This window comes from Syngnathoides biaculeatus, chromosome 9, assembly GCF_019802595.1.
Source record: "Syngnathoides biaculeatus isolate LvHL_M chromosome 9, ASM1980259v1, whole genome shotgun sequence".
Taxonomy (NCBI): domain Eukaryota; kingdom Metazoa; phylum Chordata; class Actinopteri; order Syngnathiformes; family Syngnathidae; genus Syngnathoides; species Syngnathoides biaculeatus.
In genome coordinates this window covers 3,857,670-3,876,258 of record NC_084648.1, presented here as the reverse complement: position 1 = coordinate 3,876,258, position 18,589 = coordinate 3,857,670, and the positions used below count along the sequence as shown (strand labels likewise).

Genomic DNA, 18,589 nt, shown 5'->3' with positions numbered 1-18,589 from the left:
CTATAAAAAATGGCACATTAATCAGAATTGCTGTTGATTTTTGCCTACGTGTATCCAGTTTACCGTGTATATGATTATTTCTTACCTTTCTTTACTTCTCTGCTCCCCTTCTTTTCTCTCCTCCGCCCTCCCTCAAGTCCCTCTGTCTCTTTCTCGAACATTTGTCAATAGGGCCGATTCATTAGCCGGATCACCAGGTACAGTGTACTTTTCTTTCTACGCTCGTACCACCTTTGCGTTAAATTCTCGGCTACTTGGTCATCCTTACTTTTTTGTATAGCTCAACAATATTCAGTAGCATGAATATTTTTTCTTTTAAGTGACTTCATAAATGGTGATGGGTGGGATCGCTTTGTACTCGAATGCACCACGCTCAGTAGACCTGAATGAAAAGCAAAGAAAAAGACTAAGCCCCTCATCCTTTGAGCCGTTATTCATTGGGGTTGAATGGTGCTGGAGACTGGAGGCCCCAGACTCCGCCCTCTCCTTCTCGCCCCTAACCTTTAACCCCCTGACTGCATAAACAAGACCTAGAGTTACAGCCCCCTGCTGGACAGTACTGTGCGCACATACAAAGAAGAGCACGTACACATATGTTCACTGGACACGCCCGAGTCAAACAAGTACAGACTGCACGCATGACTTTAAAGGACCCATCAGTATATAAAAATGTGGTTCAGTCAATATGTTTACCTTTTTTTTTCTATTCCATTTGGGGCCCGGTTTCCACACATTCATATCAGTGTAGCTTTCATACACGCATATTTATTATTATTTTTTTTTTTAATAAATACCTGACGCCTGCTGCCTTTTGAAAGTGGAATACTAATCCCCAAGACTTCACATGCCCGGTCTTTGGCCTGCACACACACACACACAAATAATATTTGCGCGTTTGAAAGACATCGACTTATTCCAATGTGAGATTACATACATTCCAGTCAGAATAGTAGTTTAGCCAAGCTGTTTTCACTTTGTTGTGTGTGACTTTCACTGGGCGTCTTTAAGAAGCGGAAAATATAATCTGGGTTTAATTAAAAAAAGAAATTGTCATATTTTCTGTGGCGGTACTTGCAAGCTGCCTCAATTAAACTCACCAAATCATAAAATACTTGGTGCAAGTACAAGAAGAAATACGTAAATAAATAAACAATAACCAATTTAAAAAAAAAAGAATTTGAAAAAGGGGCAAATACGCTCATCGTACAGCATATCAGGTGTTTCTAATACAGTATTTCTCACAAGTGGCCAAGGTGTCTACACTTCTCATTTTCTACTAAATCGTGTCATTACAATGTTTTTGTAAAGTACCGTATCATAGAGTGCTATTTTCCTTTCTAAAAAAACATTACAAACATTTGTGTTATTTTGAACGAATTAAATAATTTGTATTCATTTCAATGGGGGAAGATAATTGGAGATGGGTTTTGAGTTGCGAGTGTTGTCACAGAACAAATTGAATTTGTATCTCGAGGCACCAATGCACTGTATGTCCTACGTAACAATATTCCTGAAACTTCTCTGGCACACCTTGTGTTGGTGTGTACTGCAGGTTAAATCTGTGTCACACCTGAGGGTGTTTGACGCCTTGCTCAAGGGCACCCAATTCCATTTGTATTTGGACCTTAAGCCTGCCTCTTACAAATAAATGTTTAAATCACGTGAAGATGAACTTAACCAAAGACTTTCTTTTGGAAGTTTAACCTAAATTTGAAGTTTGTGCTGACTAAAATGTTTTCGATTGAGCACAAAAACCTTCCAAATCATTTATTTGCATTCCTCTGTGATCTGTGACTCACAGTCAAAAGTATTATATGTGTATATTTTCTGTACTCTGCGTGTCATATTCATACTGTATAATTTCCCTCACAGAGAATAAATCTCCACCCCGGCCGTTCGGACTCAACCACTCCGACTCTCTGAACAGGAGTGATCGAATAGATGCCATCACGCCGACGTTGGGCAGCAGCAACAATCAACTTAACTCCTTCCTGCAGATCTACGTACCTGACTACTCCGTCAGAGCGTGTTCAGACCTGTATTTTATAAAGGTGAATAGTAGGGGCGGACGCTGTGACCCGGGATGAGTACTCGTCAAGTCCATGGGTTTCCAATAGGTGGCCCCCGGACTGCTGCTGGAACAGAGCAGCTCACCAAAGAATCAAAGAATCTGAGTGGTGATCTGATGTCAGTGCAGTCAGATAGGAAAGTCACAGCCAACAGTGCGAATGCGAGTCTGTCTATTTGTGCGCAGTCTGCCTTTTGCCTCAAGTCAACTGGGAGAGAACCTGAATCATGAAGTAAAGCATAGACTGGAATCCCCTTGGACCATGATGTTCGCAGATGATATTGTGATATGCAGGGAGAAGGTGGAGGAACAATTCCAAAGATGGAGGCATGCAATGGAAAGGAGAGGAATGAAAATTAGCCAAAGTAAAACAGAATATATGTGCATGAGGAGGAGGAGGAGTGAAGCTCCAAGGAGAAGAGATAGCGAGGGGGGATGACTTCAAATACTTGGGGTCAACAATAGAGAGCAATGGAGAGTGTGGTAAGGAAGTGAAGAAAAGGGTCCAAGCGGGGTGGAACAGCCGGCGCAAGGTGTCTGGTGTTCTATGTGACAGAAGAGTCTCCGCTACGTTGAAGGGCAAAGTTTACAAAACACTGGTGAGGCCGGCCATGATGTACGGATTAGAGACGGTGGCACTGAAGAAACAACAGGAAGCAGAACTGGAGGTGGCAGAAATGAAGATGTTGAGGTTCTCGCTCGGAGTGAACAGGTTGGATAGGATTAGAAACGAGCTCATTAGAGGGACAGCCAAAGTTGGATTTTTTGGAGACAAGGTTAGAGAGAGCAGACTTCGATGGTTTGGACATGTCCAGAGGCGAGAGAGTGAGTATATTAGTAGAAGGATGCTGAGGATGGAGCTGCCAGGCAAAAGAGCGAGAGGAAGACCAAAGAGAAGTTTAATGGATGTTGTGAGGGAGGACATGAGGGCAGTGAGTGTCAGAGAGGAAGATGCAGGAGATAGGCTAAGATGGCAAAAGATGACACGCTGTGGCGACCCCTAACGGGACAAGCCGAAAGGAAAAGAAGAAGAAGAAAGCATAACTTATAATTTGACTTAATGCGCTTAAGTAAGTAACGACGATAACGATGATGTTGATGCCCCACCGGTCATATTCTCCCATGTGGGTATAAGGGAAAAGGAGCTCAGTTATGCACTTTTATGGCTTTGCAGATTCTCCTCTCCAATTAAGTCTGTCCTTGATCCACTTTCATGTCGGATGGAGTCATGTGCGCTGAGAAAGTGCAAAATAATAGTGCACTTGAACTTTGAATGATGTGGTTATGATCATATACTGTATATGTATGTGTATGTACTGCTGACAAGTCATGACTCTTTTAACAAATACAACAAAAAAAGATTTTGATTGGTTTGGAACATTGCAACCTCCCTTTAATGAGTCATTTTCCACTCGTCACCGGATACCAACTTCCCTCTGACACGTGACTCTGCTTTCTCCTGGTTGTCGCCTAGGTGACGCGGCAGCAGTACCAGAACGCCGTGATGGCGTCGCGCATGGACAAGACGCCGCAGTCCACAGACAGCGAGTTCACCAAGATCGAGCTGACGCCGAACGAACTCCGCGATGGCCTGGAGACCCCCACTGTGGTCACCAGCGCAGCTGGCACCGCCACCGGCGCCCCGCTTGTGACTGTAGCATTGGCCAACGAGACGTCTTACCTTCTCAACCAGCAGCACAATTGCGTGGGCGTGAACAGGAGCAACCACAGCGCACACAACGAGGGGCCCATCTAGCCCCCCGCCCAACACGGCGGAGACCCGGACCCTCCACCTTCCTGTCTGACGGACACACGGTGCAGCGGTGTAGCTAGAGATGAGGGAACACGAGGGAGCGCGGGCAAGCGGAATGAAGGTGCTGCACCCACTCGGTCCGTTAGTCAAGCCCCCGTGACGGAGGGGCGGTGGGGGGAGGTGGATGCTGAACACCCACCCGCCTGTCAGCAGGCCTGCTCTACTCCACCTTCTTAAGATGGTGCTGCTACTGAGCTTCCTTTTGGGACAATTTGACACTTTCATTGCGGTACATTTGGACGAGAGGAAAACAGACTGCATGCTAACCTTGCCCCGACCCCCCTCCTGTGCTGCCAAGCACAGACGCACACACTACAAGTCGCTGTATTTTCCACTCAGGCCAAAGACCTTGGTCCCCCCCACCCCTACACTGGACACACACACTCCCAAACATCCCACTTTTTGCATCTTTCAGGGAAACTCAGTGGACATTTGATCCCCATCAACATGGACTCCAGAGAGGAAAGGTTTGGCAAAGACTGCACCAAAAACCGCTTTGACACAAACCATGACATCACAAACCAAGAATGTTTTCCTGTATTTATTTATTTTATAATATTGTATGTATATATAAAGATATATAGATAAAAAGATATATATGTGTGTATGTGTGGAGATATGGTGTGACATAAAGTGACAATTAAGCATGCACAGTGTCATACCAGAGAGGACATGCTACATATATGGAGCTAAAACATCAATTCATGTATATGAGGGGGTGAAGGTCTTTTACAGTTACAGTATGTATATTGAAGATTGCCTTATTTTTACTATTCTGTGTTCTAAATTGGGCTTTTTCACCTTAAAAAAAAATCACAATATTGCCTTTAAGAAAAACAAATCCTAACCTTAATTATTTTTAACAGTGCAATGAAGAGAACTTTATTTAAGAGATGATTATTAATAATAAAAAAAATGACTATATTGTAAATTGACAGATATATTCGTATGTATGCTCTGTATGTATTTCTGTGTTTTCATTTGAAATATGCAAAACCCAACATCCACCCGCAAAATTTGGAAGCTTCTCCTGGTTGTGACTGACTAGTTGTCGAGGTGCCATTTCCGACGCGTTGTGGGCGCGGCGACGCAGACGTGCACGCGCCATCGCAGCAGGGAATCGAGGCTTGTAAAAGTTTGTGTTTTTGCCAATTTTACATTTAATTAAACTTGACTCTTGCACAGTATTAATGACCTCATCTAACATGTTGAGCATCATCAATGTCACAAGAAGAAACCTCAACATTAAATATGTCCACATGACATTATCCATCCTGTAGTTTGATTTCCTGTTGTTTGGCTCCTTGTTACATGACAGTTCAGAACCAAGCCCGATCCAAGTTCACAAAGCCTTTTTTTTTTTTTTGACAGCCGTGAATGTGAGCTGTGTTGTGGCGGCAATCGCAATACAGATCATAACCCATGTTTAATAATTCTTTAGGCGCATCAAAACTGTTGTTTCACGTCTGCTGTGGCTGCCATTAAAAGATTTACATTAATGTTGTTTCACTTTTATGGTTCAATTTTAAATTGACTTTGCCCACTGTACATGTTTGTACGCACGGTATTCATTAATTTTGACAAATTCCTTCTATCTACATATTGGAAAAACCTCATTTAACCCCATGAAAGTTAGTGAAGACCCCCCCCCCCCAAAAAAAAAAAAAAAACTGTGGATGTGTTTACAATCCACAATTCTGTGATTGGGCAGCACAGTGGGTGGCCAACTGATTATAACCCATGTGCCTCACAATTCTGAGGACCCTGGATCAGGTCTCGCCTGTGGGGACTTTGCGTGCTCTCCCTGTACCTGCGTGGGTTTCCTCCGGCTTCATCCCACCTCCCCAAAACATGCATTGTAGGTGAATTGAAGAGTCTCAATTGCCCGTAGGTGTGATAGAGTGCACGAAGGTGTGTTTGTTGATTTGTGCCTTTCAGGCAGACAGGCAACCGTCTCGCCTCCTCCCCAAAGATAGCTCGGATAGGGTCCAGCACTACCTCGACCCTTGTTTGGATAAGCAGCTCAAAAAATGGACAGATGCATGGATTCTACACAATTAATTGGTATCCATCCAATTAATATCCATAGTTTGACCAGTAGTAAGTAGTGGAAACTAATTGCCAACTACAATCAGAATGAGAAAAAGTGTTTTGAATGATTTTTAGTGAATCATTTTTTTTTTACAATGAATTGCGCAAAGTTGAACCAAAATGCAAGGTATCAGCAAGGTTTAATCTGTAGTAAGTAGAGAACTTTCATTGCAAACTACGACATCAAACAGAATGAAATAAACAAAATCTTTGTTTTTTTTATTTGTTACCAATTTGTCATCCTGGGATGTGTAATTTGTAGACGCTTCCTAACACATACTGTAAGCAAAATGTAGAATCAGGCGCCATTTTTGTGGTTATTGCAAATACATTTGTAGTGACAAAAATCCAGCTGTGAGTTTTCATACAACTCGTGATATATTCGAAAATGTAACGAGGCCAAGTACGAGTCAGAAGTCAATGGCATACGAATATCACAGCTCTGGACAACTTTCTCTCGCTACAATACTGTACTGTCAATTAAATCAATGTTTGAATTATCCATCCATTTTCTGAGCTACTTATCCTGACGAGGGTCACGGGAGTGCTGGAGCCTATCCTAGCTGTCATTGGGCAGGAGGTGGGGTACACCTTAAACTGGTTGCCAGCCAATCGCAGGGCACATGGAGACAAACAGCCGCACTCACAATCACACCTAGGGGAAATTTAGAGTCTCCAATTAATGTTGCGTGTTTTTGGGATGTGGGAGAAAACCGGAGCACCCGGAGAAAACCCACACAGGCCCTAGGGGGAGCATGCAAACTCCATACAGGTGGGGCAGGGATTTAAACGCTGGTCCTCAGAACTGTGAGGCCAACACTCTACAGCTGTTCCACTGTGCCAGCGATTCAGACATTCCAATATCGAATTCTACGTATTCTCTTTGTGCTTCGTCCCACGTTACAAAAACCATTCATGTGAGGTTAAGACTGGGCTAAATGAATGTGAGTGATTGGCAAGGAGTCCAGGGCATAAACGAACTCTCAGCCAGTCAGCTAGGATTGGCTCCCTTTTCAGGACAAGCACTATAAAACATGCAGAAATGGACAAATAGGATTGGCTCCCTTTTCAGGACAAGCACTATAAAACATGCAGAAATGGACAAATCAGTGATGTTTCAAAGAACTGCACCTACAATGATAACATTTTGCTCCATTCGATTAGCTTGTGCAGATGTACCAAATCAAGTGGCGTGCTGCGTATGACCTTTTAAGAACACAACACAAAATTATGAAAACTATCTTTATTATAACATTTGTAGGCCATTTCCTTCAGTGTACAAACTGGAGGAGCATCTGGGGATAAAACAAATAAGAACATAAAAGGGGATGCATGAAAGATAACCGCAGTTTACACAACGGGAGTTGACCGTGAAAACACGCGCCGCTTACAAGGATGCATTTGGGGCATCTTGACAAGAAAATAAACCCGATCTCAGTTTAAATATTGGCTTAACAAATGGCCAACAGGCTCAAAATCCTGAATGTGGTGTGGTACAAAAGTTAAGAAACAATGGGAAGAAACACAATGTTCCATTAGCACTTCTGTAAACGGAGACGCAGTTTAAAACAATAGCTTTTTTTTTGTTTGTTTTTTTCAAATAACCCCCAAAAGTTATCAACTAACATTTAATAACAGTTTTTAACATTATTCACATTATTTATTCATTTTTTTTAGTAGTTCCAGCTTGGATTTACAGTTATGTTCTATGTAAACTGCAGTGAATAAATCCCTAAATTTTCTAGTTCAACAAGAGAGATGTGTTTAAAGTATGCAACAAAAAGGCCACCACCTCCTGTAACAAATGCTATCATTTCAATGTTCAAGACACAGTCGAACTATAAAATACAAATGTTCAATTTGTAAAAAAAAGAAAAAAATTACAGATGATAAACAAAAGAAAAAAAATACTGAGTTGTTATGTTTCCTTCAATTGTTTAAGGTGATACATAAGCATAAGCGAGCATGTCTCAATCACTAAAAAGGACAGAAACTGCAATGTCAACAAAGAAAAACAAATACTTTGAACTGTGTCAACAGAGCATTCTACTTCATTTTTAACCATTTGGGCTCTGCATAAGCCGATATCCTTGAAAACGACGCCTCGCGGACCCTCAGCATTTTGGACGTTGCATGTCTCGAGTGGCAAACCTCACAAGGCACCTCGCTGTCCGAAAATAAATGCAGATGCAACATGTAACTTTCATTTTCTTATAAAAAAATACTGCTTCTTAGCTCCTTCAGCTGTTTACACCTGACAGCTATTTATAGAAGCACGACTTCACTGTTGTTATAGCGACTATCAGTGCGCGTGTCCTCATTGTTGCTTGGTAACCAGAACGGGTCAACGGCCACCCGAGCACTGCTTCGCTCAGTTTAGCGAAGCGGCTCCTCTCGCCATTATCGGCCACCCGGACATTTGGCAAAAGCAAGACGTCAAAATGTCAAGAAAACCACACAAATCTCGTTGTTCCCATTTTGCATTAAAAAAAAAAATCAATTGCGAGTTTTGCTAGGTCTCTTCGCATAGCATGCCGACAGAAGTGATGTCATGGTCTTGTGTGTGTCATGCTTACAAGCCAGCCTTATCCTAAAGATCACGTGAAACCTCTTCAGTCTCCTGACGACAACTGAAAATTCAAATCTAATTGATTTAAAAAAAAAAAATTAAAATGACAACACCATGCGTGCAGTTATGTGACAGTCAAGTGATCCTGTTGGTCTGCTGGTCTGTCACACTTTAAAATGTCGAGTACTGACACACACACGCGATCTCACATCATCTCAATCTCACACTCACACACACACACCACACACACACACACACACACACACACACACACACACACACACAGTGAAGGATTTTCCATCTTGCCTCCAGCTAGAAAACCTCTAGATGGCTGATAGCAGTACTTCATTCCTCCTCTTCCTCCTCCTCTTCTTCCTCCTCCTCCTCCTCGTCATCGTCCTCGTCGTGGCAGTGGGTGATCTCCTGCGGGGTTTGAGGGAACAGGTTGGGGGGCTTGATCTCGCTGAAGGAGCGCGTCAACTGGTTGCGTTTGCACTCATATTCTTTGCAGTCGCTGCAGTGGTTGCGGTTCCGCGTGGCTAGCGGCGACTCGCCAGCGATGTCCACATGCATGTGCTCCACCGTCGACTCGTGGGGCATCTGAGGATGACATGAATTTTGACAATAGCTGCTTTGAAATAGTTCATTAAGATGCAAAAGCAGGTTTTCCTCCGCTGATTTTTACTGACTGGTAAACAAAGAGAAATTATCCACTTTTGTTTAATTGGTCCAAAAAGTCTTATTGAATACTAATAATGATATATCACACAAGTATTTTTTTGTTCATGTATGCCAGTGATGTATAGACATGGGCAACCAAATTGAGCGATCCTCCCACTTAAACCGAGGTGTTTCTCGCGGGCCACATTGTGGTTCTGGTTTCCCTCAGAGGGCCGTTATGACTGTCAAACAATCCAAATATTTACCGTAATTTCCGGCCTATAAACTGCGACTTTTTCACACGCTTTCATCCCTGCAGCTTATATGCTTATGCGGCTAATTTGTGCATTTTTTCCAACAGCCACAAGGAGGCACTTGAGCGGAAAAGGTAAGAGTGAGAGCGGTGGAATATATATGTGCTGAGGAAATGAATTTTAGCAGGATGTTTTTTTTTTTTTTTACCGGCCTTGTTAGCGCTGCGCTAGCGAGTTGCTGCTGTGTTACTGCCGTGTCTCAGTGACTTTGACCGGTATGTTATATTTTAACCGGCCCTGTTAACGCCACGCTAGCATTAGCGCCGCGCTAGTGTTTCCGCCTCGCTTGCGGTTGCTGCCGCATCTCATTGATTTAGGTATGTTTTTTTTAACCGGCCCTGTGAGTGCTTTGCTACCCTGTTGCTACTGTGTAGCTGCTGCGGCTGTTTTTTTTTTTTTCTAACGGTGTTTTTTTTTTTATTTTTAATTTAAAAAAAAATTATTATTTTTTTTTAAACCAGCCCTGTTCGTGCTACCGTGTTGTTGCTATGTTAAGCTAAGCTAAGGTATTAAAACTGAAAAAGCTTTCTGTGTACTGTCTTTCTTTGTAAATGTCTTACAATGTGGGTTTCCATGTGGGCATTTGCGGCTTTTACACACGTGCGGCTTACATATGTACCAAATGGTATTATTTCCTCTACAAATGTACTGGGTGAGGCTTATAACCAGGTCCACTCTGTAGGCCGAAAATTACGGTAATTCTCTCATCGTATTTACATCATGAATTTATGATCTACATTTGGAATCAGAAATCAAGGCTAATGTGTCTTTCAACTATTCATGTTTGGTAACACAAAGATGCTTGTAATAGCTCCATTTTATCATTTATGATGCATGACAATTGGAAATTTTTGTACAGATTTTTTTCAAGACTCATTGAAATCGACACTCTAGATTAGGCTTCGCGGGCCACATAAAATCATGTGGCAGGCCGGATCTGGCCCCCAGAACTTGAGTTTGACAACAACACAAATTACGACAAAATGGTGGAATGCTCTTGCATACGGTGGCAAAGGTACATTTAGCCCACCTGCTGCCATTCACACATGAAAAGAACAGCTTTGTGGTTCAACTCAAATGTTCCAGGTTTCACACTGCTGAGTAAGTCCATTTGTGAGCAAATTGAGACGAGACGGTCGTCATTTTGGAATGGGGCCGTTGGTTAGAACTTCTGTTCGCCGACATTTCAGATTACAAAAAACATTTTCAAATATCGGCTCAGTCCACACGCGATGCTTCGGTTCACGAAGAGTCTCAGCATTGACACCTAACGCTCCGTTGTGCTTTCTCCAATCGAGAGTGACATTCACACATTCGCAAAACTCATTTTTCGCGTACTGGACACTGTAGATAAATGTTTATTTTCTCTATATTGGCCCTGAATACACCACCCAAAGACAATCTAATGCATTGATATGAACGTCTCACGACAACAACAACACAGAGTTGAACATCTCCAAAGACATGAGTCCCAGTCAACAAAATTGCTGCACTACCTTAGAAAAGGCTGCAAGCGAGCGATCTGGAGGAAATGCAACCCTTATATTGTACCATTACATCCTACCAAGATAAATTGCAGTGTTGGGGTCAATTTTGTGATTTCCCAGATGCATTGATGACTATTTTCGCAACATTGTGACTGCGTGGACATGGACAAAACAAAAAGTTGAGCCATTGTACTCACAAGCACGTGTGCGGCTCTAAAGAGATAGCTGAATGGGTAGTAGAGCAGGTTGATGAAGGAGGCCGCGTAGAGATCAGCGTAGCGCATCACTTGGGAGGCAAACAGGGTCTGCCTGGAGCCGCTGCGGAAGAGGCTACCCATCATGCCGTAGCACATGTCCATGTCATGCGTCACTTTCTGAAGGAGAGAACAGTCAACTGAGTAGTATTTATTGATAGAACACACATTGTACACAAGGAGAGGCTGTCTGCATGAGCTTAGCTCCAAACACCAGAAACCGGTGCGACCCGATCTCGGCACTGCTCAGGCCCTGAATAAATGTGTTTCAGAAGATTGGATTCGTTTTTGAATTTCAAACTTAAATTGTGCGCATCTGCATCTGTGGCCAAGGCTTAGCCAGATTTTGCCTCCAGCGGCCCAAAGGGAAATTGAGTTTTGAGACCCCCGATCTAAGGACTCTCAAGTTTTGGGGCAGAGGGCATGCATGGAGTATTAATCAATTAGTTTACTGCTTAAATTATTACCTATATAATTGTGCCCGTCTCACTTGGTCTTAAATTTGCCTGACATATGACATTTCAAACAATAGAAAATAAAAAAAAATGCTGCATGTTGATTTCATTTCATTTGTTTTTAAGTTCGGAGAAGCCAGTTTAAATCAGGACACTCATGTGCACAGAAATAAATTTGTCAACTGTGAGAGAAAAAAAAAATGTGTGTTGTCCATCTCTTTTGGAGATGAAACATTTTTTTTTCAGGGCTGATTCCAATTATTTGCAGTCAAGGAGTCACTAAACGATATTTGGAGCTTATATTCATTTAGCTTCCATGAAAACCGAGATGCATTTTTTTTTTTTTTTCGGCCTCAAAATTCTGATTGTGTAAAGCTAAAAATGTTTTATTATGCCAATATTTATTACAATACTGTCATGACTTTACATCTGTGTTACAACATGCCAGTGATCAAGTGTGCAAAATTGTGTTCGGTTGGTCTTGTAAAAACGGAACTCAGTCTTAAACCAAGTACCCGGTTTGGTGTCTGTTAGTGTTATGCATTAATTGCGAGACTCCAGCACCTGCTCTGAGAGAGTAACCATTTCGAGAAACTGAGGGAAACGCCATCAGAGCAACGATACACACCCCCAAAAATCCCCACCCAAACACACTGTACATTTGACAGCATGTGGACAGACCGTGTCATTTAGTGTCCTTACAGAAATGCAGACTATTAAAGGTGTACCTTGACTCTTTTCTGGATGGTGCTGATGTCTGGCCTCTCGTTGCTGCTGCTGTCCAAATGTCTGCGGGAGACCAATGAGAGATAATTCAAGTTGGTACCAATAGGTGTCTGGGGGTTTGGCAATATGGCTGGTGTTTGGTTAGAAATAAGTTCATCAATGCGGGGTTTCTGCCCAATTCCTTTAGCCTTGACACCCTTCACCCAACACAGACAAACAGACAGAGCGGTGGCATCGGTACAAGAGGTTTGGACGAGTTCAAGTTCTTACTTGTAGAGTTCTGCCAAGAAAATGTCCAGACCTTGCAGCTCTTCAAATAAAGCTGAGGAACAAAATCATTATCAGCATCACTGCTCCTGTGCATGTTCCCGACAATAACTGTGACAAAGTCTCATTAGATTACAATAATATTAGTAGCTGGGCTAGTACATTTCAGTTCCACTAAATGCTCCCCCCCCCCCCCCGATCCTCACAACTCTTGTCAGTCCAGACGTGCAGCTCCTGAGCGAGCTCAGGTATGACCAGGAACGTCCTCCAGCCTTGGCGTTTCTTGGACTTTAGTATGTCTCCAAAGATATGATCCCCGATGTAAACAATGTCCTTGCCTTTGGCCCCAAGCAAGTCACACACAATGTCTGAGGAACCTGCGGTGAATAGTGTCACGACTTTGACATCACACAGGAAGCAGCAACTCCCGAACACCTGATGAAATGTCTTTTACCTCCAGAGTAGACGATACCATGCTGCAGGGGTCCTGTGTAGGTGCCAATCTTAAGACGCCCTGTGGCCTGAGGTAGGTGGTATAAAATACATCAAGTCATGAGGTTTTACAGTAGATAGGATGCGGCAAACACTGAGACTACTGTACACTCGACACTTTTAGGTATACTGAACATTGATAGGAACAAATGATTTTGCCTCAACCATCATGACAGGAACCAACGTGCTGAAGTCATGGCAAAGTCAGATGACTTTTTTTCATGCCTTTATATTCAGTGGAACCTTGGAGTTTGAATGTCTCGATTGTTGTTCGACCAAAGAAATCTGCGTAAAAAATGGCCAAAGCGAGGCTCATGTTGACCGGGTAGCCGACTCGAGTCGAGCGATGACAAACGCACACGGGACGGTGCAGAGAAGAGGCGCTGCCCACTTTGAGTCAAGCAGTCACCCGTAGCATGCTAATTTGCACTCACAGCATGAGCACGCGCCTTCACTAGTGCTTCTCAAGATTGTTTTTTGTTATTTTTCCAGTACTTTCTTTGGTATGGGCCGAAAGAAAGACAGTGGTGCTACCTGCAGTGAAGAAAAAGGAAAGTTGAGTGAATTCACTGTGGATCGAAGTACGCCAAGTACGGAAATGTGTTGCGTGTTTGTTACGGCTCTTGCTAGCAAGCTTCATATGGCTAAGTCGACTATTTTGACTGTCGTAAATAATAAAAATGTAATAAAAGGCAGCTAGTGTGGCCAAAGGAGTGACTAGCATTACAAAGCAAAGGCCACAGATTCTGTAACCATTTGTTTGTCATTACTAACAATTCCGATTCCATTATTTTAAACTTCATTTTTGGTCTTGCAGTATTCGCCAAAATTCTCCATGTTAAAAAGTATCACAGCTACCTAAAATACAAAACCCTCTTACAGTGTAATTGTTGCCAACAGCTCGCGTAATCTGGTAGGCCCGCCACACACAAGCAACAATCTGAATGAGTGCACTGTCAAGATAAAAATATAGCTGGCAACTCTACGCTGCACACAAAGTGACCAAACAGCACGTATTAGTTGACATGACCCTTGACAGGGTTTTTGAGGTTCCACAGGCTTTTTCTTTCCCAGTAAACCACAAAAACATAAAGCGATTGTCAAGAAAAAAGCAGATGACCACAGAGAGGAAATGAGCGGGAATAAGGAGCGAGTTTAGATACTTTGAGAGGCAGTTGGCAATGATGAAACTTCGCACACAAACACTGCACCTGTGCATTTCGGCAACAAATACTACGGACTTCGCCAAAGGCTAGACACTTTGTGTTCTCACGACAGGTACATATAAACACTGCATAACTGTATGTAAAATATGAATCTGACACATTTATGCGGGAATGGCTCAGGCTCCTCGAGGAAATTTTATCTTACTGTCAAGTTTCACAGAAGTACATGGATATTCTTATTCTGTGAAACCTCCTACGCCATGACATAACATTTAGGGGATCATACATTCTGATGCGGATATGATCGTTGAAATTAGGCGTTATTTAAGTTACAGACAGTCAGTTTCCTTCCTCTTGTTGAACGTGTCTGACATCATCCTCTCTAACCTCAGGCTGGGCCTATAAAGTTGAAATTCCTGTTAATCAGCACAGACTCTGAAATACTTCAACAAATGTGGTTGTTTCACCATTTTGATGAGTGACTTGACAAGGAATTGGGTGGGGTCAAACACAGCGGGCCGGTGGAAGGGATTTGTTTGTCTTTTGTGACCTGTTTTGTAAGGAATGCTGTGTTTTACGTATTAAAGCCACTCTATTTTTCTGAGTTTTAATAGAATGATGAATTAATTGACTGATTTGAAATTCTGCAGTTCTTCTGTCAAAAACTTGAGGGGCTGATGAGAAACTGTTGAAGTGGTTGACACGTGCCTAATGAAGTGGCAGGTACATTCTCGACATTTCTATCGCGTTTTCAAGCTGGGAGCGTCGCGTTTTCTTACCGTGTCCACTTGTCGGAGGACTGTCCCTTCACCAAAGAACAGCGGCTTTCTGGCGTCCACCAGGATGAGGTCAAAGTAAGACTGCCACGGTCGGTGTGAAGTATCGGGCTGATGTGGACCATAAACACATGCGCAAATAGAGGGTCGCAAAAACATACGGATTATTTAAAAATAAAAAACTTGTTGGGCTTCTATATACAAAAGAATGAGCTGGATTGTTTATATTGTATCGATTCATTTCTTTAGTGACATCAGAGAGAGAAGAGAACTATTTACCTTTGGACCGTGGGGGAAATCGAACAGATAAGTCATGATTTTCTGTGGACAAAAATATATCCATCAAGAGGGTTTCAATTCATGAATATTATTAGTATCAAAGTACTAAAGAAATATTAAACTGTGAAATGTATGCATCCAAAACCATTATTCTATGATAGATTAAATTATGAATGGTGACTATGCTGTCGTCCTGGAGCAAGCAAGAAGCTGCTGTGGGTGTTGGCGTGAATAATAATGTCTTACTTACATCAGTGTATGTGTAGTCGCTATTGGTAGCCAAAAACACCTTGGCAACTTCATTCATCCGGCTGAGGAGAAGAGGCAACTTTCCCTGTAGGGAATACAGAAAGCTCTTTACAAATAATACTCCTCACACATTCAAGTGTGGCGTCTGTGAGAAGTGCAGCCTTTATGAATACAAACTACTTACATCTTTCACTACATACTTCTCGAGGTTCTCCACAGTTTTCTTCTTGAGGGTCCCCTGAAATGTAAAAGATGTCAAAACTTCTCATTACAAGAATCAGTGGAGATTGAGTTGTTTTGATGGCATTAAAGTTGAGTGGAATCTGTGGAAAACTGAAACCGCCGTTGAGTTGTTCAGAAGGAGCACGCAATGCTATGTGCAGAGGAAAAAAGGCGGAGCACATCATTAAAACCTCATCAGAACTGTGAAGTTTGTTTCAGAGCGGGTAGTGGTTTGAAACTGCTTTGCTCCCTCAGCGCCTGGACACACTGCTATTATCAACAAAATCTCTTTCTATCTAAGTTTATTAATACAGTTTGCATCGGAGTCTGAGTTTCGCAATGGTCTGCCGAATAAAACTTAATTAGTATGCCACAGATGAACTACCCAAAGGACAGAAGAAATCAACAACATTTGCATCCTAATCAGTCCTGATCTCAACTCGATTGCGGGCTCCGGCTCTCCCGTGACACTTGTGAGGATAAGCGGCTTGGATAGTGGATAGATTGACAATTCCTAACCATGCAGATTGCACACATTTTCACTGGCAGCAGCATATGAGCAGGGGTATAATGACCGACAGCTGCGTTTGCCTCTTTTGAAATTCAGCAGGCTTCTTGTGTGGCCACTGAAGGGTGCACCATACACGGCCACAGAAGTAGGATGGACCACGCTCCAAATGGATGATTGTTTTTCCCTTTTCTTCCTCCCCGCTCCATGATGTCGGGGTGGGTAGCCATGAGGCAGACAGCCCTAATGCTGTCACGCTGAACCGCTGGAGGCCACTCTTAACGATAACTGCGGTGCCTCCGATGTAGCGGAACCGGTCGAGTTCGCTGCTACCTCGCGAGACGTCGCGTGTGCGGAGGCACACACTCCACTGACACTCTGTGGCCCAAATAACACGACATACATTACACTCCAGAGACTCTGCATTTTTTCAAGTTGTAGGCTTAGTTTGAAGGTTGACTTAGTAACAGCTAACACAGTAGCAAGAAGAGTCAATATTGGTTGCTTAAATTAATGTATTGACAATGTAATGACACTCCAGTTGAAGGTCATTGTGAAACCAAACGCATAATAAAAGAATGACACCTATTGAATGTTCAAGTTCATCACACTGTTTGTTTCATTTTTTGTTTTTGTTCACAAAAATCGCTAGCTCAAGGCTAACATAATGACTGACAAAACCTCTGGAACTTAACTCTCAAAATCATGAATATTGGCACAGAAAGTCTATATAAGCATATATACAACGAGGCAATGTAACACTGTCTTGCATATATTTTTCAAACTGTGAAAAATGTGTTAATGATACTTGATCGTTAGATCTACTTTCTTTGTTATTGTGTGTACTTCATTGTTTAGCACACTGCCAAAAGATGCAAAGATGTGCATAGCAAGAACAGCAATTGTCAATAAAATTAAACCCAAGTTGCATCAAAAAAGTTCAAAAGGTATCGCCAAAGCAAATATTGTTCCCACTATATACTCTCAAAATAATTATACTGTAAAATACTGTAACTGAATTGAACCTCAAAATTAGTTTTGCACTGTTAAATGTATAATTGTCTATTATTAATTGAGATGATTTTCATGGTTTTCTAAATTCTTTGTTTTTTCCATCTTTTCAAATGTACAGTACGATAAAGCTTATGTTTTAGTTCAGTCACTAAGGTGGTTTTATTCAAAGATATTTTTCAGGATTTCCCAATCTAATTTTCATTTACATTATTCAATTGTAGTATATTCTTATTTTAAAAGTTACTTCATGCAACTCATTGCTTAATAATGAATGGGTCAAGTTTATCTCATACAGTATATACTATTGCTGATTATTGTTCTCTGAGTAATATCACATCATCAAGTCTCGAACAAAATAAGTCAAGTAGGTATAAATATTGCTGATATCTGAATGGACTGATATCAGTGTTGCTCAAAATGCAGATGTGAAAAAGTTGGATCAGGACATCTCTAGTTCCCCTAATTTTTGTTGTTGTTGCAACTTTAGCTTCACGCATGCCGTACCTTGAAGTGGACCCAGTCAACAGCATCGCGAACATCCTGGAACATGCTCTTGTATGACATGAAGAGGTCACCGTCTTTAAAGCCCGTTTCACAGCTGGAAGGGTCAAAGCAGAGACATAAATGTATATAGCTATTGTACAAGACAAATCTTTACAGAACGTTTTCCAAAACAATTCTGAGTTGTTGTTTTTAGTTGTTTGTTTTGTTTTGTTTGGTTTTGACTTTTTGCTCATTTGCTCTTAAATGGGATAGCCTTCCCTTGATGGAGGGGTCCCCAGCCAAACAGGAAAGCATTCTTCCCCTAAAAGACCAACAACCAGGTTTCAGAGGACAAAGACCATGCAATCATTCCAGATTACATTTTCAACAAATGTACAGCTCATTGGACTCTCCGTTAATATCACCATCCAACGTTTATCTCACTGTTTTCCTCATTCAAAAGTTAGTAAATGTGTTTTATACCTGTGTTATATGTTATAATAGGGGAGGACGCTTTTTTTTTTTTTTTTACAGTTAGGGAAAGAAAATGTATTTATTTATATTTATCAACAGTTTGACTTCAATATGCAGCCTCCATGCAGCGAGGTTTGTTTTGTCCCAAACTGGTTGGAGTCACTCCACATGCAAAGCTCAGCAGCTTCCTCAATAACATGACATTTTTTGTGTTGAGCAGCT

At 42.0% G+C, this 18,589-nt stretch overlaps 2 protein-coding genes across 4 annotated transcripts in view; one reads left to right on the top strand and one right to left on the bottom strand.

Annotated features, from left to right (window-relative positions):
- The window catches only part of cnnm2b (cyclin and CBS domain divalent metal cation transport mediator 2b), a 67,822-nt gene extending 62,469 nt beyond the window's left edge, over nucleotides 1–5,353 (top strand). The window contains exons 6-8 of one of the 2 annotated variants that reach the window (XM_061829902.1): nucleotides 138–197; nucleotides 1,873–2,051; nucleotides 3,543–5,353. In XM_061829902.1, coding sequence (XP_061685886.1) covers nucleotides 138–197; nucleotides 1,873–2,051; nucleotides 3,543–3,824 — 521 coding nt within the window. In that variant the 3' untranslated portion in view covers nucleotides 3,825–5,353. The remainder of the gene's footprint in view (nucleotides 1–137; nucleotides 198–1,872; nucleotides 2,052–3,542) is intronic. The other variant, XM_061829901.1, reaches the window with a different exon arrangement.
- Nucleotides 5,354–7,186: 1,833 nt separating this feature from the next.
- Nucleotides 7,187–18,589, bottom strand: part of nt5c2b (5'-nucleotidase, cytosolic IIb) — a 32,584-nt gene continuing 21,181 nt past the window's right edge. The window contains exons 8-18 of one of the 2 annotated variants that reach the window (XM_061829400.1): nucleotides 17,915–18,008; nucleotides 15,851–15,904; nucleotides 15,668–15,751; nucleotides 15,418–15,459; nucleotides 15,142–15,249; nucleotides 13,159–13,225; nucleotides 12,911–13,081; nucleotides 12,708–12,759; nucleotides 12,440–12,500; nucleotides 11,200–11,376; nucleotides 7,187–9,141 (exon numbers count right to left, since the gene is read on the bottom strand). In XM_061829400.1, coding sequence (XP_061685384.1) covers nucleotides 8,887–9,141; nucleotides 11,200–11,376; nucleotides 12,440–12,500; nucleotides 12,708–12,759; nucleotides 12,911–13,081; nucleotides 13,159–13,225; nucleotides 15,142–15,249; nucleotides 15,418–15,459; nucleotides 15,668–15,751; nucleotides 15,851–15,904; nucleotides 17,915–18,008 — 1,165 coding nt within the window. In that variant the 3' untranslated portion in view covers nucleotides 7,187–8,886. The remainder of the gene's footprint in view (nucleotides 9,142–11,199; nucleotides 11,377–12,439; nucleotides 12,501–12,707; nucleotides 12,760–12,910; nucleotides 13,082–13,158; nucleotides 13,226–15,141; nucleotides 15,250–15,417; nucleotides 15,460–15,667; nucleotides 15,752–15,850; nucleotides 15,905–17,914; nucleotides 18,009–18,589) is intronic. The other variant, XM_061829401.1, reaches the window with a different exon arrangement.